Source organism: Drosophila pseudoobscura, chromosome X (assembly GCF_009870125.1).
Source record: "Drosophila pseudoobscura strain MV-25-SWS-2005 chromosome X, UCI_Dpse_MV25, whole genome shotgun sequence".
NCBI classification, from domain to species: Eukaryota; Metazoa; Arthropoda; class Insecta; order Diptera; family Drosophilidae; genus Drosophila; species Drosophila pseudoobscura.
Genome location: NC_046683.1, coordinates 66,903,683 through 66,928,431, shown reverse-complemented (window position 1 = coordinate 66,928,431; position 24,749 = coordinate 66,903,683). Strand labels below are relative to the sequence as shown.

The following is a 24,749-nucleotide window of genomic DNA, read 5'->3' as shown; positions in this document are numbered from 1 at the left end:
TGGGCTCCCTGCATTGTATTCATTCCAGGGTATCTCCCTCTTCGACTCTCGATCCGTTGGCATCAATTTAAATTGTTGTTGGTGCCTTTTTTTCTTTTTCTTTTTCTTCTGCTGGATGCCAAATATGCAAAAAAGGCTTTGGCGCATGTAATTTTCTTTGCTCCCCAACTGCCCCGCGCATCTGTGTGTGTGTGTGTGTGTGTGTGTGTGTGTGTGTGTGTATGCTGTGCATATAATGATTATTGTAAGGTACAAGTGCGAGAAATCGTGTTAGATCGCGGGTAATAAATTTAGACACCAAACTATGCAAAAGGAAAAGAGTCCTCTGTCCCTCTGTCGCTCTGCCATCGTACTCCTCTCTCTCTCTTCTCATGAATCTCCTGGCAATGTACTTGCCACACTGCCTCCCCCCACCCGCCTGCAGCCTCCTTCCTCTGCCTCCTTCCTCTGCCGCTGCTGCTGCGCTCCTTCTGTTCTTGTCTTCTTGTTGTTGCAAGTTTTAAGCACTTCCTTTTATTATATTTTATGGGCACTTGTTTGTGCCTTTTCCCTGTCCCCTGTCCCCTGTCCCTCCCCCCCCCCCCGCTTTGGGGACTTCTTTGAGAGGCGGCCTCCAGCCGTCCCGTCCCGTCCGTTTTTTCGTTTCTCTTCGCTTTTTTTTTATAGTGCGTTTAAGCCAAAGGAGGCTCTTCAGGCTTTTGTGGCTTTAATATCCCATTAGAGCGGATTCCCCATTGAAAAGATCTGCTGCCCCGTGTTGTATTTTGGAATAATGAAATTAATGTGCGGCTCATCGATGCATCGATTGGGCCCCATTGCTTAGGCCCCTCCCTCCCTGAAGGGTGTGGAGAGGGGGAGGGGGGGAGATCCCCCTCGAGACACCAGCGTAACATATCTTTTACGCTCCATTGACTTTTAATTCAATTTGGGGAATACTCGACGGAATATATTCGATTCGATTATTAGTTCTGTGAATCATTTACAAGCAAATGTCGCCACCGCCCCCCGTACACACACACACACACACACACACATCCACATTACTCATATTTCATATAAAAAACTCTTCGAAACGAAACACAAAAAATGAATCGTTGGGCAAACCTTTTTTTGGTTTTGTTTTTGCTTGACATTTTTCTATGCCATTAACCGACGACAATTTGAACCAAAATAAACCATTTTTACAAGCATATTATTACAGGGTATTCGAAAGGAATGGAAATGGAAATAGAATGGAGTTGAAAGCTGATTGAAACCCATCGAAAGGCCAGCGATTTGGGATTTCCGAGTATTCCGAGTCTACAAGGCAGACACAAGACTCGAAAGATAATTTCTACCTAAAGATGGAAATTAATTTCGACATCTTTCCGGATAAAGATGGGCTTCTATGTCCCGGAAATCGTCTCTTGGGGGCTGCCCTCTGAAATTGTTGGGGAAGTTGTTGAAGTTCTTGCAGTTGCAGTTCTCCTACAGGGTATTTTGCAGTCGAATCACTGCTTTGTATAGTGATATCGTGGGTTTTTCGTTCCTACTACCTAGTGGGTTTTCTTCAACAGTTTTGTTGTTGTACTTTTCTGCTGCCTTATGACTTTTCACCAATGCACTCGACGCGGCGCGGCGCGACTCGTGGCCTGGCCTGGCTTGGCTGTGGCCCCACTTTTGCCTCTTTGGGGCCTCTCTGTGACTCGCGAATCCATAAGTGAATGGGAAACGAGCCCTTATACTGGCAGACCAAGTCTGGGGCAGAGACACACAGCTATACAGCTATACAGATACAGATACAGCCATACAGATACAGATACAGATACAGATGCACTCAATCCGTTGTTATTAGTAGATATGTCATATTAGAGGCAACTACCAACAACAACAACAACAACAACAACAACAACAACACCACCACGGGTTGGTGGCTATGGCTTTTGGCTAAGACCAGCTTCACTTTTAGCCACGACATTCATTTTGAGCTCAGCATGAGGCAGAAATTGAGGCACAAATCGAACCAGAAAGCCCAAACAGCGATCGAGTTTTGTGGAGTTTCAATTTTTGCAATTGCTACAACAACAACAGCAACAACAACAACAACAACAAAAAGGAGTTTGTTTTTGTCGACTTCGATAACATTTCGACATTTAGCTGGGACTTTTAATTGAATTGCCAATGGAAACCCCATCGAAAGATACAGATTCAGAGCCAGGCTAAGAGCCAGGCTGAGAGCCAGGCTAAGAGCCAGTGCCAGTGCCAGTCGCCAAGTCGCCCAGTCGTCCAGTCGGTCAGGTGAAATCGAAAGTTTTCCAGCAAATCCAATCTCGAGCCTCCGTTCGTCGTTGAGCTTTCTTGGCTAGATCCTTAGCCTCTTTCATCGTCTTTCACCGCCGTCTCTTTCACCGGCTTTCTGTCAGATCTACAGCCTGCTTTCTTCATGGCATTTGCTGCTGATCTCCAACCTCGTTGAAGGAGGTTTCCCCACAAGGAGCGGCCGAAATGAAACACAGCAGATGGATGCTTCTGCTAATTAGATCTTCGAATAGTGGCTCCTCCAGGAGATCGGAGGACGTCAGAGCTGAGCAGCAAGAGCTCCGAACAGACCAAGACCCATCCATCTATCTATCTGTCTATCTATCTATCTATCTATCAAAGGATAAGCCAGATATCTGTCCACCCAAGGAATCGAAGATGTTGCCGCCTGTGTCCAGTGCCAGTGTCCCTGGGGCTCCGACGGCTGGTGCTGCGGAGACGTTGGGGCTTCCCCAAAGGTGGGACTCTCGACGACCCCGAAGGCCGGAGCAAGTCCAAGTCCAAGTCCAAAGCCGGACTGGGCCACCGACGATCCTGCGCCCTGAGCAAAGCCTCCAGGCCTCCAGGCGGGAGGAGCAGGAGCCTTCTGGGAGAGTCTCAGTCCAGCACCAAAAGGGAGGGTTTCAGCAGTCGGCTGGCGATGGCTTCCTACTGAAATTTAGCGAGGGGGACCATTGGGTGTTGCTGCTGCGACCGCAACTCTACACTTATACCCGATACGCAGTCAGTGGGGCTACGGGAGAGACAGTAAACGTGTCTGGACACGTCGTCGGGCGCTTTGATCGAGAATAGATATACTTTATGGGGTCGGAAACACTTCCTTCTTTCCCCACAAATCCAGTATACCCCTGGACTCATTTTGAGTATAGGGTATAAAAAGGAAGACAGAGACAGAGAGAGAGAGAGAGAGAGAGAGAAGAAAAGAGAGTGGTGGCAATAAGAGAGTTCCATTGGCAGGCTTTTAGCTCTGCCATAATTCAGGGGATCCGATAAGCGATCTTAACTATCTACACGATCTCTGGGACAGACAGAGACAGCGAGAGACAGCGAGAGACAGCGAGAGAGAGGGAGAGAGAGGGAGAGGGAGGCTCCCAGAACGTTGCCGCAACTTGTTGCCAATTGCGGGATCTGCTGCTGTGACAATATTTGCATGCCGCAACGATCCGGGGAGAGTGCGCGCGGCGGTATCTGCGGCATCATCTCATCATCGATATGCCATCAATGTGGAATGGTCGCAAATTATCTGGGGGTCTCTGCTGGCCTGGCTCTGGCCCCTTAAAAGCCTTCGAATGGAGCGAACCCAGCGAGCCTCTTTGTGGCAGCTGCTGCGAACGAGGCACTGCATGTGTGTGTGTGTGTGTGTACGAGTATCTGTGGGATAGTATCTGCTGGATTCGCGTACTGTGTTAATGCTTTTGTGACATTTTAAGGTTCAATTTGGCTAATACGAGTGTCTGTTGGCTTGCTAGCTTGTTGGCTTGTTGGCGGTGCAGATAAAAGTAATGATTGCCAGCAGCAGCGGACGAGAGCGTGAGTATCTGTGGGATACGCGAGTATCTTTGCCCCCTCAGCCCGCAATTAACTTAATTACAATGCATCTCGCATTTCTCCCTCGTGGGGGAATGCCCCATGCGTTCGATTCGAACGCCACCTCTCGATTTGTTTAAGACAACAAATGTCTCTCTTTCGGGAGGCGCCTCCTCCTCTGGTCCTGGCCGTTGTCGAGGGGGGGGGGGGGGGGCATGCCCCCCAGTTGCCAGTGATTTTTGGCTGGCCAACTGTTGGCACAAATGTTATGCCAAATTGCAGCTACCGTTTTGCCACAGTCCCGACAGGCTGCCGCTGCCGAAAGAAGTATCTTGTAGATGCAGCCTCAGTGCTTTTTTTGTTTGGTATCGTTTTTTAATCTCTTTCTCTCTCTCTGCTGCGGCAGCGGCTACCCGTGTTGCCCAAAATCGCTTTGGCAACGCAAGCGAGGGGCAGGCAGCAGTGGCAGTGGCAGTGTTTGATCTCATCATCATCATCATCATCTTCGGGGCTTCGTTTGGTTCGATGGATCCTCCTTTGGCTGCTGCTCCCCCCCTGCTCTGCCCCTCAATACAAAACACGGCAACAACTCTTTTTTCTCCTCCTCCTCCTTCTCCTTTTTTCTTTCGGGCGGAAAGGACATCAAACAGAAGCGGCGATCGCTTCTAATTTGCATAAACATTCGTTTAACATTTATCCCCCAAAAACGTTTTCGTTGTTTCTCCCCCTCTCTCCCTCTCTCTCCCCCCCTCTCTCTCTCTCTCTCACTCTCACTCCGAAAAGTCGTCATAATCTTGGAGGCAACAGTGTTTATTTTTGTGGCCGATTTCTTTTGGTTTCTGCGCGACTCCGCAAAAGAGCATTCAAGACCAAAAATAAGAACCCGCTTTCCGGCTGCCACGGCTGCCACGGCTGCCACGGCTGCCACAATTGCCAGGCAAATCATCAGCTGGCAGGAGTGGAACAGCCAGCAACAACAGTAGCCACAAATCGATGCTAATCTTTGGGGCAAGAAGCCGAAACTTCTTGTGGCCGCTCGAAGCTTGCCCTTGGATGCCCTGTAAAAACGAAGCGATTCGGGACTTGGGATTATGATGGGGATCCTCCTGGATCCTCAAACCTTTTCCCCACTTCTGAGGGAGTTTGGGGGACCCCTTGAGAGGTCTGGCTTCCCCGAAAGAGTATTTCCGATTCCTCTGAAATACAAACAGAAAAACACCAACAAATGTCGACAAACCAATGAATGGAGTTGTCGCTGTGGCTCATTCGATTCTCGAATTCGTCCTTTATCGGTGGTCGATGGTCCATGGAGGATGGAGGATGGTCCATTGAGGATGGAGGATGGAGGATGGCCGATGGAGGATGGAATGTGGCTAACAACTCAATATCCAACGGGTTCTCAGCGCGTTTTGGGGGAGCCTTTGGCGGATAGACACGCGACCCACTCATCGTAACTCCTCCTCCCACCTGCCACATTTGCTGGCACATGTTGCACATGTTGTGGCACAGCTGTCAGGGAAAACAAATAGAAATTGCAATTTTCAGTGCCGAATCTGAATCAGAATCCGAATCCGATTTCAGGTCGCCATGGGTTGGCCACGTTGTCCATTGCCTGTCGGAATGGTGGAGCGGTTGAAGGGGTGTAGGGGGTGTAGGGGCTGTAGGGGGTACGAAAAAGGGGCGGGCGGAAACTTTGCAGAGAGCAAATGATTCGATTTGGGGCCAGAAGGAGAAGGAGAATGAGAATGAGGCAGATCTCTGTAAATCCCCACAGATATCCCCGATTGGAGGAGATCTATTGGGAGGCGCATGGAAGCGGCCCTTGAAGGACTCAGACCCGATCATTCATCCTCTGGGATTCCCTCCCTCCCTCCTCCCTCCCTCCTATCATATTTTTGCACATTTTTGCCAGCACGAAAAACCCAAACAATCGAGATGGACAATTATCTAGCATTAAGTGCCACAAATTAGCATTATTTCCCCCCCCCCCCCCCCTTTTGTGCACCGCAAATGTGTTGCAAGTTGTCAACTGTTGCGGTGCACCGTGGCAGCCCCTCCCCTGTGGCAGCCAACTGTCTGCCTCGCCACCGTTGATTGGCGTTTGAGTTGCGCCTCCGCCTCCGCCTGCGCCTCTGCGATTCGTTCGAAACAATTAATTTGAATAATTAGCAGCCGAACGATGAGAGCAGACAACAGCAACAACAAATGCAGCCACACTTGCAACTGCAACACGAGACGGACGGACGAGTGCAGACTGCTTTCAACTTCTTGTCGATGATTGTGTCACGCCAACAGAAGTTAAGGCCAGGCCAGGCCAACGTCAAAGTCAAAGACGAAAGGCGGCAATCGGCAACCGGCAGCCGGAGAGGTGCGCCTCTATAAAAAATGCATTTGGCACTTGAGAATTTATGTGCCTGCCCCCCCTGCCCCCCCCTGCCCCCTACTGCCCCCCTGCGGAATGAATCTCTCTCGCTGGCTCTGGATGGCTGTCTGGCTGGAGTCTCTGGTATCCTCGCGAGTCCGTGGAGTACGTCACGCGAAATGATGAATTACTCGCCGGGGACGCGCGTCACTCTTTGATGAGAAACGACAGCGTGAAATTAGACAAAAGCAGAGGGGGAGGAAGGTGTATGTGTGTGTGTGTCCCGTGTGTGTGTGTGCCACATGTGCAACTCCATGCCTGCTCGGGGGTTGCAAGAGCAACTCTCCAAGCGGCGGCTAGGACGCGCCTTGACTTAATGAAGACGACGACGGCGACCGCTCGAAGGAGGCTCCTCGAAGGACAGACAGGAGGCGTGTGCTTTAATCCTTCAACCTTCCATCCATAGACAAGCCGCCGAGTGCCTAGGTGTTGCTGTGTTGCACGGTTGTCACTGCAACACACGCACACACACACACGACACGACACGAGGAGAGGCGTTAATTTATTACAAATTATTATGATTCCTCTTTTGTGCGCGATTTTTTCCGCATTTTTAGCCGCTGCCACATGCAACAGAATGAAGGGAAAAGCGGCAACGGAAGGGGCCAAGGCAGTGGCAACATCGGTTACTGCTGCAACAACAACAACAACAACAACAACAACAAGAAGCGACTCGTTGAAGACGTCTAGACACAAATGCACTTCAAAGGTTAAAAACATGATAAATGTCGCCTGTCGCTTGTCGTTTGTCGTTTTGCTGCATTTTGTGACGTGACAACTTTCATGTTGCTTGCTTACTGCTTGCCGCAGCTGCAACACTTTGGGGCATGGCCATTGTCAACAAATTAATCAAAGACGTGCAGCAATTAACAGGCAACAAAGGCAACAAAGGCACAGCCCCCCAAGGATGCCCCCAGATGCTCGAGGGAGGCATGGATCTGGTCGGTCTGATGTGTGGGAAACAGGAAATCCATGGAGGCTGCCACTCCTGCCTCCAACAACAGCCTCCAACAGCCTCCTCCTACTGCCACTCGATTTACTCGATTTTCCCATTCTAATTTCATGTTTCTCTAATTGTGATTCCCATTTCCCTGCCATTCGAATGAACAGGAAAACTTGTCCATCCCCCCCCACACCCCTCCAACACTCCCCGGGCCCCAGAATGAGGGACCCCAAGATGTGGCTTCATATTCGGTCTGTGCCTCAATTGGTGGCTGGCATTCCGCGTGCGAATATGATGTGGCGGCGATCGTGTATGGACCGCAAACTGCGACACCAACGACCGACCAACAAATGCAACAACTGCCACAGCAACAACAACAACAGCAACACTAACAAGCGGACGTTTTTGGCCAAATTAAGTTGTTGTCCAGAGCTTGCGGTTGTTCGTATGTGTGTGTGCCTCTCGTACGCACAGCGGGTTGCAAATAACAATCTCCACAGCCACTGCAACAGCCAGAGGCAGCAACAGCAACAGCAGAAACAACAATTGCAATTGCAACAATAATTCCAAGAACAACAGACACGAAAAACTCACTTCAATACAAAAATTACACTGCACTGTGGAGGCTTCAACAACAACAACAACAACAACAAAAGCCATTGCAATGATTCCAACAGCAACAACAACAACAACAACAATAAATTCATTCATTTTTTACAACTACAACAACAATTGCTTATAAAATCATTTCAACAACCATTCCAACGCCTACAAAAATCAGAAAATACAACAACAATTCCAACACCAACACTAATCAAATATTCGAAAGAAAAAAAGAAAAAAAAAACACACACAGAAGAAATAATTACAAAGACAAAAAAAAACCAATCGAGCTCTCGTAGTCGTTTATTTTCTTACCATTCGATATTTTCAGCGTCTTTTTTTTGTTGCTTTTTTTCCCCCCCATAAAAATTGTCAATATCTGACAGATTTTACGCGGCGTTAGAGAAATCGGTGTAAAAACAGCGAATAAAAAGCCAGGAAAATATTCAGCGGCAGAGTTCAAGAAATTCCGAAATTTATCAATTGAGTTGCAGAAAGGAAAGGGAAAGGATTTCGTTGGGTGTCTTGTGGAGATATTAGCGACAGAATACCCTGGACTCGGCTGAAGAGAAGGAGCATTCGAGAAGGGATGAGAGATACCCTCTCAAGGATCCTATTCAGGATACGAACTCAAAGAATATCCAATATGAGAAAAGTATTCGAAATGTATTCCTTATGGGGTGCTAAAAACCTACATGAAGGATATTTTAAGAATTATTTTTATATTTTTATATTTTATATTATATTATATATGTATATATTATTTTTTTTATATTAGATTTTGGATTTATAGGAATTTATCTTATAAAAGATAATTATTAAAAGGTTAAACTTCTTTGCCGATTTCTTTCTGGGGGCCTTTTCCGTTCTCCGTTCTCTGTTGCATCTCTTGGAATTTTTCTTGTTTCCTTCCTGCCTGGCATACCCCTCCACAGCAGCTCAGCCGAGGGTAGCTCTGCCACTTGGCTTCCCCCCAATTAAAAATAAGAGAATTATTAACTTAATTTTGCTAGTCGCGAAAATACTCATACTTTGTTTTTTGCGGCGATTACGAAATATTCGATTCGTTGTGGCCGCCGCCGCCGCCGCCGCAGCGCATCGACTGGGGCACGGAGGGGTGGGGGGACAGCCGCTTGGACAGCCAAAAATTATTAACTAAAAAACACAGAAATTGCAAAAAGATTGCCTGGAAATTGACATTTGCTCGTTAATGTGTGCCGTGCTGCATGCCCCGCCGCCACCGCTCTGACTCTGTCTCTGGCTCTGGCTATGGCCTGGCTGTGGCTCTTGGGTCCCATGGCTTCGGGCCAAGATTCGACTCCAATCGAGCAGCAGCTGACCAACCGATCGACCGACTCTTGCCTCGTTTGTCGGCATCGCATGCGACTGCCAATAATTTAGAGCTTTTAATAAAAATGTTGCTGCTGTTGCAGCCACAACAACAGCAACAACAGCAACAGCAACAACAGCAACAGCAATAAGCAGCAACACCGTTGGCGGTGGCAGCTTCGCGTTCGATTCGCGGTGACTGTTGCAAGATTTATATCATAATTTATTTATTAATTTCATTAAGTAAATTTTATTTGATGAATGACGCTGTCTTTTTGGTCTTTTTCCGTCGCCTTGCAGCACCGCACCGCCCCCCCCCCCCCACCGATTGTTGCCGTTTGCTGTGATTTTTGTTTTTTGTTTTGGTGGCCAGCAGCGGCGGCAGCAGCGGCGGCAGCGGCACTAAAGAGATGCCATAAATAATGCACCCGAAATTAATGTGGGAGTCAAATTGGTCGGGAAATATTTAATTGGATTTGGATTTGGACTTGGAATTGAATACCAATTAGAGGGTATTTTGAGATTATGGACCAGGGGCACCTCCACCACGATACCACCCTATATATATAGTCTATAATCTGTGGAGGGACCCTTCTGGGAGAAGCCCTTGGCCACCAAGGACATGGGCCCAGTGGAGGGGCGCAGAGAGGCTCGCAAGGCTTCCCAACTGAAGTGGTTCGTCCTCCTTTGGCGAAGAAGGATGTCCCTGTAAGCAATCACATCTGAAAAAGATCCAATAATAACCCATAAGGGACCAAAGAATTTTACGCGAAATTTCATGGACCGAAAATGGAAGATTAAAATGGAACAGCTCCAAGGCTAGCCTCCATTTGTGATGGAAATGTGTGCGCATTTGTTCTCCGCTTCCCCCCCGCTTATAGAGGGTGTACAGAGGGGAGGGTAGAAGACTTTTGGGGGGCAATAATCGGCCGAGATGCATCCAATATTTTCGTGTATATAGATCGTTGATGATTGGACGATAAGTGGGCTTCTCCAAGGAGGTCTGGCGGTGGGAAAGAGTCCCTGATCCTGCTCCCTGATCCTTCCTGCGCGCTGTCCTGGGATCTGTTTCGAGTTCGAATCAAAGTAGAGCCCAGCAAAACCCATTAAGCACTCCCCTCGAGCACTCGTCTGAGCAATCTTCCGATTAGTTATAATCCGTATCGATTTAATTTGCAACACAAAAGACCGATCCGACCCGATCCGACCCGGCCCGGCCCGGCCACTTGTTGCACGGAAAAACGAAACAGAAAACAAAAGATCGAAGAGCCAAGACCCAGGCAGCGGAAAATTCTTATTGGAAAATCGTTGGATTATAAAAGTTAATGGCATCGTGAATAATGGCCGCACAATTTGGGCAGACATCAAAAAATGATTAAAAATGCATTTAGATTTATATTCGAATAATAAAGCCGAAATAATAACAACAACAACAACCAAATGCAGCATCGCATAAATTTGGCTAACAAAACGGCCCCCCAGACGAAGTTCCCCAACGAATTGTTGAATGTTGAATGTTGAATGTTTTGCGCCATCTCATGGCCAACAACACCAACAACAACACCAACAAATATCTTTTGGAATAGCAAAAAAGATACAACAACAAAATAAACTACAACAATGAAGAAAAATCAAAAGCCCATAAAACTGACGACTAAAATCAATTGCGACGCTAAACTTTAATGCCCCAACAACGGATGGGGCCCAGGGGGGGTGGCTGGTGCTGGTGCACTGCCAGTACAGTGGGAGAGGTGGCTGTCCGTCCGTCTCTCCATCCGTCTGTGGCAAGCGAAAAGCTACCAAAATTGAAGGTTTCAGCCGCACAAACAGAAACGGACGGGCCTCTTGCCAAATTCAATGGATTTTACTTTTCGTTTAGCCAAAAAAACACAAAAAAAACCCCACAAAACCCCACAAAAAACAAGCAGGCAGAAAATAAACCGAAACGCTGTGGCTATGGCTGCTGCCTGTCGTGACCAATTAGTGATCCAACTGGGGGGGGGGGAATCGGCTATGAGCGAGGGGGAGGAGGAGGCGTGGTCGCGCAGGCGCACGTCAGAGCCAAAGCCACAGCCAGAGAGCCAGAGACAGAGCCAGAGACGGGAATAAAGACAGCAAAACGCCAGCAAAGACCCGATCGGAGACCGAGGCGCACTTTACATTCAAATATTTTGTGACACAAAACGTTTGTTGCTGTTGCCGTTGCTGTGGCAGTTGCAGCTCTCTTGTGGCAGCATTGACTGCCGCTGTGGGTCTCGCTGCATATTTGTTTTTTGGCTTTTGTCTGTGGCAAATCTTTGGCCATTTTTCTAGTTTTTGGGCGTGTTCTTCGGGCGGTGCCCCCCCCATGGGTTTAAATGCCTCGTATACCCTATCGCATAACCCTATCGATAGGGTCTGCTGCCCTGGAGTGCCCTCTAGGTGTCCCAGAAAGTGAAGGTTCAACGCTCAGAGAGAAGGTTAGAGAAGCAAATCATTGAGAAGAAGTGTCTGCCACAGTGAGTGCCACAGTGCCCCAGATAAATGATCCAAAAGCAGTATCCAAAAAACTCACTTAAATACGATTTATAGAATGATCTTAAACCGGAGGGAAAACAATTAAAAAGATAGAAGTAGGACCTCAAAGCGCTTCGAATTATGTATCTAAAAAGTATCTTAAAAATTGGCAACAAAAAACACTTGAAGAATGCAAGATATAACCTCAAAACGGTCGAAATATTTAGCTACAAACTATATACGAGTAAGCCACCTCTAAAATGCTCTAAAGGTGGCCGTAAATGTGATCTTAATTAATTAAATCTTAATTAATCGTCAAAAAAGGAAATTATTTAAAAATTAATAAAAATAAAAAAGACGAGGCCCAAAAATTATGTAAAACTTGTATTGTTTTATTTATTTATTTCTATTTTTTATTTTAAATTAATTTTAAATGCAATGCAAGAGGATGAAAGTCGATGAAATAATCTCGAATATTTCAGATAAATGGAATAAAGGAATAAATAAAAGATAGTGCATCGAGAGTGCGGCTTACCAGGGAATTATCTTTGGCTTTCCTTAATTTAGTGTCCGTTTTTCAATTTAAGTTTCTCGCATATTAGTCAGCAGCATGCCACAAACAGCAGTGGCAGCATCGAAGCGGAACCCAAGGCAGGGGTTCGCTCCCATGACTCATTTTGGCTGATGCGCGCGACATTAAGAGGCGAAAAAAGCAGCAGTAGAAACGGGCAACGGCCACAAACACTCACTTGACTCGAAAAATCTGCAGAGAGAAATAACTGTCAGACTGTGCAACACAGGCAACACAGGCAACACTAATTGCTGGAAAATTGCAAACACAGAGATGGAGAGACAGAGAGGGGGAGGAGCTGGAGGAGGAGCTGGAGAATGGAGCCACATGGGATGGTGGATGGCGGATGGGGGGAGGGGCATGCAGCCAGGAGGCAGACATACATAGAACAAACAGCAGAACACAAAAATCACAACAGCAGTGGCAGTGGCAGTGGCAGCGGCAGCGTTGTGTTTAACCAGAAAAAATCTTAACGGAATGAATGCAACAAACGAACAAAACAAGCAACAACGAAGCCTGCAACACACAGTCGTTGCAACAGCAGCAGCAGCAGCGGCAGCAGCAAACAACTCAATTAACACAAAACAACCAGAAAGCAGCAGAACATCGCGAGTTTTTGTTGCTCTCTGTTTTTGGTTGTTGTATTTTTGGATTGTCTCCTGTCTCCTGTCGCCTGTCCCGTGTCTCCTGTCCCGTGTCTCCTGTGGAACATAACCCTTTTTTCTCTGTCTTTAAGGCCTCAGGGCTCAGCCTTGGATTTGAGTCTCTTTTTTTATTCGTTTTTTGGCGTCTCCGCCGAGAGATGGATTTTTGTAATATTTATATTTCCTTGGGAAAGGGCAGGGGGAAGGGGGCAGGGGGCTGGGGAAAGGGAAAGTGATGAATGAGTTCTGTAGAACTTGGAGGAATTACTAGAAACAACATGCCATATATGTACTTGTCCATAGCTCAATATCCTATCGTACGATCCGAATACCTTCTTATAGTTCGAATAGATATCCCCTCGTGCCCTCATGTAGTATGTGGATGGGGAATGATCCTTTCTCACTGCCGAATCGCTGCTTATGTTTTGAATACCTTCGAAGCCTCTCTGACGAGGATCCCCCTTTCTGCTCTTGGCGAGGGTTAGGACTGAGATTCTCTCTGACGATCCCTCTATTGCGTTGTCCTACGATGTATTGACCCACTCCGATGTGGTGTCCCTGTCCCATCACCATTCAATATCCTAATGCGCCGCATGAGTTGTCTAACTCCCGGACAGCGCACTTCGTCTGGCTGGAGCCGACCATTACAGAGGCGACCCGAAGAGCAGATCGGAGCATTAGCAACTCTGAAATGTTCCAGGTCAATAACTATGGGATGGGAGGCTCGTTCATGCGCCACAGTGACCTTTTGCACCCCGTAAGCATGTCCTTAGTCTCCATCTAATTGATATTCACTAATATCTAGTGAGGGAACGCATTGCCACGGCCATATTTGACGTAAGTGAATGATGGACGACGATTCCTTCCCTCTGCCTATTGTCACAGCTAAGCGATGTGCCCCAGGGCGGCGCCACCTTGTTCACAGAGCTGGCCCATTCCGGAGATCACGATATGAGAACACGCCACACGGGTTGCCCCGTCATCGCGGGTTCCAAGTGGAGTAGGTTTTCCCTTAGACTGTTTTGGCGATATCTGCAAATAAGTATTACCTTGAATTGGTTCTTTTCCTGTTAGTGATGACTCGCTGGGTATATGACGATGGTCCGGCGTGCACCAAGCCCTGCCACACGAAACTAAAGAGCCCCATGGCTATGGCCTAAGCGGAGATAATGTGCCAATAAATTGGATTACTCTACAAAAAGAGCGTGGCGTGAAATTTGTATTTTGTTTCCCATAGTTCGATTTCAGTTGGAAAATGGCCAGTTGTATGGGGACGATCGAATAATTTATGCCCAAAGGTCTCGAAATTAATCGTATTTCCCCTTTCCCCAGTCTTAAACTCATCTTAAAGGCTGTTCTGGGATCTGTTTCTGGTGTTAGGCGATATATATCGTATCAGTGCTCTACGATAACTAAAATAGCTGAGCTCCAACAATGTTTTTGTCGAGTTCCAAGAAGCCGGAGATACGAGTAAATGGAAATGCAAATGCGACTGTGAATGCCTTGCCTGTCCATCAGGGGAGACACCCCCCGCCCCCCACCCGCCCCCTCAAGTGATAAGAGAACCTTTTGCCGCCCTGGCGAATATGATTTATGAGCTGTAAATTAGCCAAGCGTCTAATTTGTGGCGAGCATCCAAAGCATTGACAGCAGCCAGGGGGCAGGCCAGGGGGCAGGCACGGGGGCAGGCCAAGGGGGCAGGCACGGGGGCAGGCACGGGGGCAGGCACGGGGGCAGGCACGGGGGCAGGCATTCACATTGTTGCAATCAAATGGGAAATGTTCTTTATTTTTCTGCTTTGGCGGGGAGGGGATCGCACTTTGTGTGTGGATTCATCACAAGAGAAAGAGAGAGAAGCCGCCAATGCCACAGAGCAGAGAAGAGCATTCGACTGGTGGCATTCGAGGGAGAGCGAGAGGGTGGGAGAGGGAGGGAGGGAGGGGGGTTTAACTTAAATTGCTAATACCTGACATTGGAATGTTTTTAGCACTTCAGTTGTGTTTGGACAACAGCAACAATGGCACACACACACACACACACACACACACACACACCAACACACACACACAGAGAAGCGGCAATGACTTGGCCAAAAGCCCATTGGCAGCGGCACAGCAGTTAAGCCGCCAACAAAATGCAGATGCGGCCGGAATGGAGGCATCCACCTCTCACCCCCTCCTCACCGCCCCTCATCCTCTCATCCTCATGCATTTATGCAGACGCAGACGCAGTGCTGCCGCCAGCTTGTCGTCGATTTACCTTGCAGCATCACCTCCAGCAGGCCTGCCCCCTGCCCCCCTGCCCCCTGCCACCAGCCACCAGCCACATCCTCATCTTCTGCCTCATCCACAGCTCTCATGCTGCTCCCCTTTCTCCAGCAGCTGCTTAGCAATGCGCATATATTTGCCAAGTGTTCGAATGGCTTTGATCGACGTGCCCCCTGCCCCCCCCGCAGCCCCCGCAGCCCCAGACCCAGCCTCTGGCTAAGAAGAAGGTGTCTTCTGGCCGAAAAAAATAAGAATAAGAAATGCCAGCCACCAGCAGCAGCGGCAGCGGCAGTGGCAGCAACGGCAGTGGCAGTGGCAGCGGCAGCAGGTGTTGCTGCCTCGAAACTTCAAATGCAAAATCCCCCCAAAAGCCATCGCCAAATTGATTTGTCAATCGCTGGCAAACACACAACAAGAAAAGAAACGAAAAAGAAACGAAAAACCGCAAACTTCTTTGGCATTTGAAAGCCATTTGAATAACATTTCTCCCGCGGGTCCCCAAAGCGGGAGTTGAGACAAAGCCGGGACTCGGAGACCTCTGCCAGAGGCTGGGCAGCCCCTCCGCCCCTCAGCCCCGCCGCCTCTAAGCCTCTCCGCCTCCCGATGCGAGGAAAGAAAGTATGGGGCGCACTCGCACTCGGATATTCGGCATTCATTGGAGAGAGACGAGAGAGCGGGAGAGAGACGAGAGAGAGAGAGGGCAAAACTGCTGGTTGACATTAAAACACTAGACAACTGGGGCTTGAGAACCCCGTGGAAACAATCCGCAGAAACAATTATGGCTTTTCTCCTGCCCGATTATGCGGGGTATTCGCGGGCATGATGTGTGCTGTGCAGCAGAACAAAGGATAGAGGAGTGTGTGGCGAGTCCTCGGATTCCACTGGCCACAGAATGCTCCATGGAGAGTGCCCTGGGAGTGCCCTCTCCCACTCCCGCTCCGATCATTGCCAGGATATTGATGGGAGATCTTCCAGATGGAGTTAAAGAAGGTAGAGGAAGAGGAAGAGGAGGCCGAAAGGAGAGCCATGGAGGGATGTCCTTCTGGCCGCTCCATCGAAGGCTCCTACTCCTCGGACGGTGGGATCCTGACACCATCCAGCAAGGACCTCGTCATCGCTTTCCACGCCTCTAGTCGAAGCACAGGGTACGATCTAGTCTCAAGGCCGGCCTTCACAACTTTCTGCATTCGAGATATTGCATCTCTATAAGAAATACAGTTCCATATAGTTTTTCTTTCTTTTTCTTCTCGTTTTTTTCGGTGCTTAAGTGTGGCTTTGCTGCGGCCTGCAGCTGCAACGAGAGTTGTCATCGTTGCTGCCCCGTTGTTGCATGGTCCCTGGTCCCTGGTCCCTGGTCCCTGGTCCCTTCGCCAATTTGTTGCTGACACGACGACTGACGACTTGGCTTTCAGCCTGCCCCTGCCGCTGCCCCTGCCCCCCAAGAAAGAAGAGAAAGAGAGGGGCTTGGCCCAGGCAGCAGGCAGCAGGCAGCCAACAGTTGGCAATGGAAGCGCATAAAAACTAATTGATTGGATGCCAAGATGTTAAGCGCATAACGGCAGCGGCAGTGGCAGTGGCAGCGGCAATAGGCAGTTGCAACGTGCACCGTGCACCGTGCAGCGTGCAACGTTGTCGTCAACGGGGCAGCCTATCCCCCGAGCGCTTGGTGGCGTCTCTTCAGCATTGCAGCGTTTTATTCAATTTAAATGCGCTTGCAGCGTATTCCGTGGCCTCCCATATGTTGCCACAGTGTTGCCAGTGCCCCGCCCTGTGATCTCTCCCCCTCTCCCTCTCATTCTGTCTCTCCCTCTCTCTCCCCCTCTCCCTCTCTGCTGCAGAAATTCGCTTAAATTAATTATTTTTTATTAACTTTTCGCTCATTGATAAAATATTTCAAATACTTGCCTGCTGCCTGCCCGCGGACAGGAGACATTCCCCCATGCCCCTCGCCCCCCCTCCCCCCTCTCCACCCCTCAAAGCATTCCTTCTGCTGGAAAGGAAGGAATTAAATCGCCAGCGGGAAATGCATTGGCAAATTTGTCGCATGCGAGACTTTTACACATTCGATCGTTTTGGGGGCATTCTTGGGGCCACTCATCGTCCCCCCCCCTCCCTGTACTCTCGGATGGACATCAAATTTGATGGAAAAATACTTGCCATAAAAAGATACTCTTCGATATTTCTTCCAGGAGGCAGAGCTTTGGGCAGAATGATGGGAATCGATTCGGCCTCACTTGAGGCATAACGGTAGTCCTTCAGATGGGAGGAGGAGGAGGGGAGGAGGAGAGAGGGGGGAGGTGTATCTATGACTATCTCTGGGATGCGGAGTGCACAGGCGTTTCTGGGACTCTTTTCGATGATAGATTCCAGTACATACAGCAGATCCAGCAGGTCCGTGGTGGAAGGAGTCTCTGGTAACCCTTTGTGGGTTTGTATCTGTGCCTCTCCATTTGTATCTTCCGACTTTCTGCCATATCTTTGGCAGTTAATCGCGTCAACTCGTTATCGTGTGACGTTGCAACCACTCTCAGAGCCAGCACACACACACACACACACACACACACAGACAGAGTCGAGAACAGTCCAGTGGAACATTTATCAAAAGTTATTGCAAATTAATTGCAATCTGCGTGCCTCAATCTGCGGCATCATCTCGAGGCAGTGATCTCTTCTCTCTGGCATTTTTTTTTTGGGGCCAGCGACTGCTCTTGCGGCTCTTGCTGCTGCTTACCAAAATTTATTGATGCCTTATTAGCTGATAATCACAACACTCGAAGGATCCCAAGGGTGGGGCAGGGCTGGGGGCAGGGCTGGGGGCAGGGCTGGGGCAGGGGCAGGGCTCGGGTCTGGTCTCTGGGATCCTCGTCTGGGGGAAACGGTAAATGCGTAAAAGAGTGCCCTCGCATATGGCATATTAAAGTGCATTAAGATAATTGAAATGGCCAATAAAAAATACAATATTTTCCCTTTCCAAGAGATGTGCTGCATGCCACATCTCCCTTCGGTGGGTCCGGCCCCGGTCCGGTGTCAAGAACTTGTCCAAAGTGTTGAGTATCGCGCTTTGGGCGTCTTTCTGCTGCTCAGATTTTTCGGTGGATTTCTCTTCGAGGCGACAGGGAGAGGGGGTTAGAGGGGGGGGCTGGGGGATTCTCGGAATCCGCACTCGCGCGCTTCGGTTGCTCTTTTCCTTGGGCTCAGTGCTGAAACGTTTTTCAATTTTCGCATTTCTCATGTCTGGCTGTGATTTAGTGATTATATTCCACCGATCTCTCTCTCTCCCTCTCTCTCGCTCTGTGTGCATTATGTATATGAGTTATTAATAAGCTTTCTTTTGATAAGAGATCCCCATTCTTCGGGGTATTCGGGCATTCATTCCTCTGCTGTTCATACAATGGGCGTGGACGCGGGCTCTCCAAGTGTTTGCTTAAAATGATTTAAGGCGTTGCTCTCTCTCTCTCTGAGGGCTCCTCTCTCCCCTCTCGAGCTCGGAATCCAGGATGCCCATCTGTTGATTGCTTTTTTGTATGTTTTTCACCGGAGACTATCCGTTGTCTCCGTTGCTGACGTTCCGAGATGACGCACTCCAGTGTTGCACAATCTTTCGTGGGTTCGCTCGAGACAATGTTTTGGCTCGAGGAATGTGCCACTAATTGAAAGACATTCCTTTCGAGGCGTTTGGGGTATAAGTACTCCCCGTTTGGCGGACACTCGGACCAGTTTTCAGCCGGAATGGGAGGCCGAATAGTCGTAGCCCTCGTGTGCTGCGGCCTCCTCCTGGAGCTCTGCCACGGCGGCGGGGGGCTGCCGCGCATCATCAACGGCGGCAACGCCACTGCCAAACAGTTCCCCTACCAGGTGTTCTACGACACCTTCGTGCTCGAGGACAGCTCCTTCTGGAGGCCCACCTGCGGAGGGACCTTGGTCTCCAGGCGGATTGTCCTGACGGCTGCCCACTGCTTCGCGCTGGATCCCTACATGTGAGTTCCTCCAGAGCCCAGCAAGTCCCTCCCCGAAGATTCATTTGATTTTTGTTTGGACTTCGAAAGCAAAGCCCTGAGAATTTACCTCGGAGCCGTGGACAAGTCTAGCGCCAGCGAAGAGGGACAACGGCGATTGGTCGTGGACCGCTGCTGCGTGGTGATCCACGAGGAGTTCCAGCCCCTCACGTGGTACAACGACATCGCCCTCATAAGACTGCCCGTTAATGTGCCCTTCAGTGAGTACATTCGGGCCGCCAGGCTGCCGCAGCCGGCCAACGACTACGTGAACGCGGAGGCCACCGTCTCCGGCTGGGGTGCGTACCAAGGTACAGTCCTCTCTCCGGCTTCCCGGGTCCCCGGTTCTCATCCCAGCTTCCGTTCCAGCCTCGGCCAGTGGGGAGCTGCTCTGGCACGATCGCCTGAAGTACTACGACATCGGCGTCATCTCGAACGAGGAGTGCGAGGAGAGGCGGCGACCCCTCGTGCCGGGGATGTTCCCGGCATCCTTCATCTGCATCGCCCCCAGCGGGAATGCGCCCTGCCGAAAGGACTCTGGGGGACCCCTGGTGCTCAAGGACGGCGGGGACTTCGTACTCCTGGGAGTGACCTCCCATGGCCTCAGCCGGAACTGCACCACCCACCTGCCTACGGTCTATACCAGAGTCTCTTCGTTTCTGGACTGGATACGACAGCATTCTGGGGCTCAAATAGAGATCTGAATCAAATATAACGCCAGGCCTTGGATCCAACCCAAGACAGTCTCACACTCTCTCTTTTCCCTGGCCTCACGCCGGGATCTATCCGGCTGTCCTGGCTGAGGATTGCATTGGTCTGTCGTTGGCTACGTGGAGCGGGATGGATGGATGGGCCAGAGTGCCCCTTTCCCCTGCCTTTCTGCCTTTCTTGGCCTAGCCCTATTGCTGCCCCTGCGATTATGATGACTTGCGGTGCCTTGACGGAGCGGGAGATCGCCGACACCAGGAAGTAAATGCTCTACAATGGCAATCCCCTTCTTGACTTTCCAGGAATTTTCGAGGCGTAGCAACTGTTTGTGACATGTTTTGATTTGTGTGTTTGGGTCCGGCGACGACGTTTACGACGCGAGGCTTGTAAGTCTTTCTGCCAAAACATTACAATGGCCAGAGACCTCCCCAGACCCAGAGCCAAAGGCAGATCCAAAGCCAGAGCCAGACGCAGAGCCAGACGCAGAGACGAAGAAACCACTAGAGCAATGCTTGGCTAACGGACGACGAGAGGGCCTCCAGAACTCGACAGATCTCGACAGAACAGAAACAGGAAGGGGGAACGGGGAGGGGGAAGGGGGAGGGGGAAGGGGAAGGGGGAAGGGAAAAGAGAACGAATCGAAATGTTATCGATGACATTAATAGCGATTGCGCTGAGGCTTTCATCAATTACAAGTCTGTTGTTGGACATGGATCTGCCTCTCTCTCTCTGCATCTCTCTCTCTCTCTCGGTGGCCCTCTCTCTGTGGAGAGCTCTTTCAACCTACGCACAAGCAGAGAGCCCCAGCGAAAATTGTAAATTATTACAATGCAAATGATTTCCATATTGTAAATATGATGTGAGTGCTGATAAAAAGGCAGGCGAGCAGGCGAGCAGGGAAGCCCGCCTTCGAGGCCTGAATGGGGGCACAGGGCGGGGCACAGGGGGGGCAGAGGGCCTGCAAGTTTGTGCAAACAAAAGTTCAACGCATTCAAAGTCGAGTCAAGGCAACAGCAAAGGCGGCAGGCGGCATGCGGCATGCGGCAGGCGGCAGGCGGCAGGCGGCAGTTTAAGTAATTTTGCGAGTACCGTTTTTGGGCCTCAAGTTGGGTTTTGGCCCTGGCTTTGGCCCTGGCTTTGGCTTTGGCTTTGGCTTTGGCTTTGGGTTGCCTTCTTCTTGACCATCAAACCAGCCACCAACGTCGTTTTGGAACGCCGGCAATCAAGTCAACTCTTGCTCCGACTTCGACTTCGACTTCGACTTTAACTCGCGCCGAACTGTATTAACTCTCTGTCTGTCTGTCTGTCTCTCTGTGTGTCTCTCGGTGTGTCTCTGTTTCCCCCCCTCCCACCCCCCTTCTATGCCTTGAAAAGAGCGCCAACTGTTGCCGAATGTCTGCTGCCCCGTCAGATGGCAGAGGAATCTTCCTGTTTGCACACAAACGTCACGTTCGAGTCACGTTTCCAGAGGAGCAGCCCCAGCCCCAGCCATCAATGGGGCACTCTCTCTCTCTCTCTCTCTCTCTCTCTCTCTCCAACAAACAGTTGATGTTTCCCACAAATTTAAGGCCGCGCAGAGGGCTTGGGCTTGGGCTTCGGTTTGGGCTTCGACTTGGGCGCTGGCGTAACGCAACAATTTCGCAATCACCTGACAATGTGACAGGTAATAGTCGTGTCCAGCATACACTAGACATTTGCATACTCGCACTCGTACGTCCTCCCGGTCCTCCCGGCCCCCCCGGTCCCCCCGGTCCTCCGAGCGGGCCCCGGCGTGGCGAGGCTGTGAAGTAATTTCGTGGCAGTGGAGGTGGCACTGGAGACTGTGGCAGCAGCATACTGTGATAAGTAATTGCATTGCGTTTTCCTTCGTTTGCGGAACACACAATTTGGGGCATCGCCTAGGCCTAGGCCTAGGCCTACACCGAGGAGGAATCGAAAGGAAGAGCCAGCCAACCCATTCATGAAATGGGCCCCCGCCTCGAAACCTATACCCGTACCCGTACACCCGTACTCCTTCCCGTACTCCTTCCCGTACTCCTACCCGTACCCGTACTCGTATAAATTGCTGAGATTTCTCTTCTTCGCCTTGACTGTTGTTCGTTTGCCAGTTGCTGGCTGGCTGCCTGGCTGCCTTGTTATTAAAAGTTCAACCCACATGAGAAGCAATTTGCAAAACTGTTAGAACGAATAAATAGTTTAACAGAAAGAGCAGCCAAGCAGGAGGGGCAGGAGGAGGCAGCCACAGATACAGGGAATCAGCAGAGAAAGAGGGAGGGAGGGGAGGGAGGGAGAGAAATGCTATCCTAAGTGCCACTTGAGTTTGGAATTTGATAAACCAAAGAAGAGCTCTGGAAAATCTCTGCAAAAGAGAGATGCATTTTCACCTTGAATCAATTTCCCCCCTGCCCCCCCCCCCCTCCATTGCAGGAGAAAAAAAAAACAAAATGCAGATTGGCCTTAAGTTGAGGCAACACTTTTGGGGGCACCCTTGCCCCTGCCCCTGGCTTGGCTTTCTCCTACGCCTCTCTCTCTCTCTCTCTCTCTCTCTCTGTGTGACTTTTGGCCAATGCCAAGTGCCAAGTGGCCTCCTCCTGCCCTGCCCTGCCCTGCCCTGCTCTTCTCTGCTCTCTGCTCCTCCTTGGCCTTCTAGATATTTATTCAATGGAAGAGCCAGAGCCAGAGCCAGAGCCAAGCCTTCGTTTGAGTTGCACTTTTGCCTGCCACATCTTCACTGACTCCAGCACTCTTCCCTGCCACATCTCTCTCCCTGCCTCTCTCTCTGCCTCTCTCTCCCTGCCTTTGCCTTTGCCTTTGACTCTTGGCTTTGACTCTTGTTTGCTTTTCGCTGATTATTTGCCTCTGATTAAGTTTATGGTTCATAAACCAGAAATTTCAATTCAAATGCAGATTCGCTCGCTCCGCGCCACAGAGAGAACTCCAGAGAACTGCAGAGAGAAGAGCGAGTGGCAGAGAGAGGAAGAGATTTTAAATAAATTACATGAGCATTTTGCTTGGCTCTCGAAAGCTCTGTTGTAGGCTAATTGTATGCAACAAGAGAGGGGTGGGGAGGGGAGGGGCGGAGGCTGCAACAAGACATCCTCCTCCTCCTCCTCCTGCTGCTCCTCCTCCTCCTCCTCCTCCTGCCCTTCTCTATTCCCTGCGCCCACCTGTGTATCGTCGGGATTTTGGGTTGGGTTCCGATCCTCCCCGCTGCAAGGACGGGGGAGGGGGCAAGGGGGCAAGCGACAGTTGCAATTTGCAATGCGCGTCGAGCTGGCAAGACTCGCAGATGCTTTCGCGCCAATCTTTTAATAAGAATCAAACACTAGACGAAACGGAAAACTCAAAACCATTTCTCGAGCAGCAGCCCAAAAGCTATCGCTGATCGTAGCGGTAGGTAGGCAGCAGACCAGCAGCCACACAGCCACACAGCCACCCTGCCACACTGCCACATCTTGTGGCCAGTCAGCAGCGGCCTCTCGGAGTGTGGAATGGTCGATGGAGATGGAGATTCGAATTGGTGGCTGCCTGGTGCCTGCCTGGTGCCTGCCTGGTGGGCAGCAGACGCTCATTACGACGGCGCACTGGATTGCCTGCTGCCTGTTTGGGGGCAATCATGCGTTGCATGGCACCCTACTTGCAACACGCCAAAAACAGAAGTTCTTGTCGCTTGCTGCCATTGAGAATATTTCAAATTGCAATCAGATGGCAGCCCCCCAGTCCCCCCCCAGCCCCCAGCCACCCCGCCTCGCTGCCGAGGAGGCCCTGCCACCGGACTCTGCGACTTGCAACGCGCTGGCGGGTGTTCGGCTGTACTTGCAGCATTAGTTTCAATGCGCTTTAATTTATTAAAATATCAAATTTAAGTACATGCTTTGCAGAGAGTCTGCAACAGCGGCAGCAACAGCGGCGGCAGCTTGTGGCAGCAATCGAGATTTGTGTGTGATTAGTGGCATCTGAAATTGGAGAACCTTTGGCTGCTGCTGCTCCTGCTGCCTGATAGATGGTCGGGTCTCCGGGGGGAAGCGAGGAAAAGAGAAATTGAAATTGAACTGAAATTTGGCTTTGAGATATTCGACGGGGAGGGCGGCGGGGGGAGTCGCGGAGAGCTCCCATCTGCTCCCCCATCGCTTCGAGCTCCTCCTATCAATGCGATCACTGGATGATTCGCTGAGGGAACCACCTCCTCCTCCACCTCCTCCTCCTCCTCCTCCACCTCCTCCACTCTTTTGGCACTTTTTTGCCGGCTCTTTCGGGGCTAATGGCTTTGCACTTTAGACCCAAACGCATGGGCACGCCCCTTGGCCCACAACGCCCCTGACCTACATAACCACCCCTCCCGCCCTCTCCCCCCGCCTGGGCTCTGGGCCGAATACGTGTATTAATTAAACCCTAAGGAATACCTAAAAACAAACAAGGAAAAGAATACAAAGGAAACATAAATTTCCCGGCAAGACACTTTCCTTGTGGACTTTTGTCTCAGACAGAATATTATACCTCGTGATCTGTGGCCGCCCCGAGGGTATGTTGTACTTGTGGATGGCCACAAAGAGTACTCGATTCGATGTCTATTGGATATCCGGAGTCATCTTCGATCTCCCTCGTTGGTTCACCGCCGAGCGAAGGGAATTGATCGGGTACTTGCGATAGCATGCCAAAAACATATCGAATAACGATGAAATATCGATAAAGGTCCCATTGAACGAGGCTCGTAGGTTTTCCGACAATCGAAACGGGTAAAACCCCATGGAATATCTGTGGGGGGGGGGCACTTCCGTCGCTGTTTCCTTGGGCATTCCCCCCCGATTAGCGGGTATCCTGTTGGTCGGCAGGAGGACTCGTAATCTTCAATTGCAACAGAACTGGAACCCAAAATCCAAGCTCCAAGCTCCAAACCGTTAGCGTACATATTTTTCGCCGTGTGGCACCACAGCAATCGTTGCACC

General features: G+C 50.2%; 1 protein-coding gene across 1 annotated transcript; it reads left to right on the top strand.

The window, feature by feature from the left end:
• Positions 1–18,811: 18,811 nt before the first annotated feature.
• LOC6900956 (collagenase-like) lies at positions 18,812–19,832 on the top strand. The gene is made up of 3 exons (XM_002134621.3): positions 18,812–19,077; positions 19,147–19,406; positions 19,465–19,832. Exons 1-3 carry the CDS (start codon positions 18,830–18,832, stop codon positions 19,797–19,799), a joined length of 843 nt encoding a protein of 280 aa, XP_002134657.3. The 5' UTR covers positions 18,812–18,829; the 3' UTR covers positions 19,800–19,832.
• The last annotated feature ends 4,917 nt before the right edge of the window (positions 19,833–24,749 follow it).

Excerpts from the sequence above, each read along its gene's own strand:
- LOC6900956 (XM_002134621.3), top strand. The coding sequence starts at position 18,830 with ATGGGAGGCCGAATAGTCGTAGCCCTCGTGTGCTGCGGCCTCCTCCTG. Across the intron at positions 19,078-19,146 it reads TTCGCGCTGGATCCCTACAT|CAAAGCCCTGAGAATTTACC; the intron begins GTGAGTTCCTCC and ends GGACTTCGAAAG. Across the intron at positions 19,407-19,464 it reads CGGCTGGGGTGCGTACCAAG|CCTCGGCCAGTGGGGAGCTG; the intron begins GTACAGTCCTCT and ends CTTCCGTTCCAG.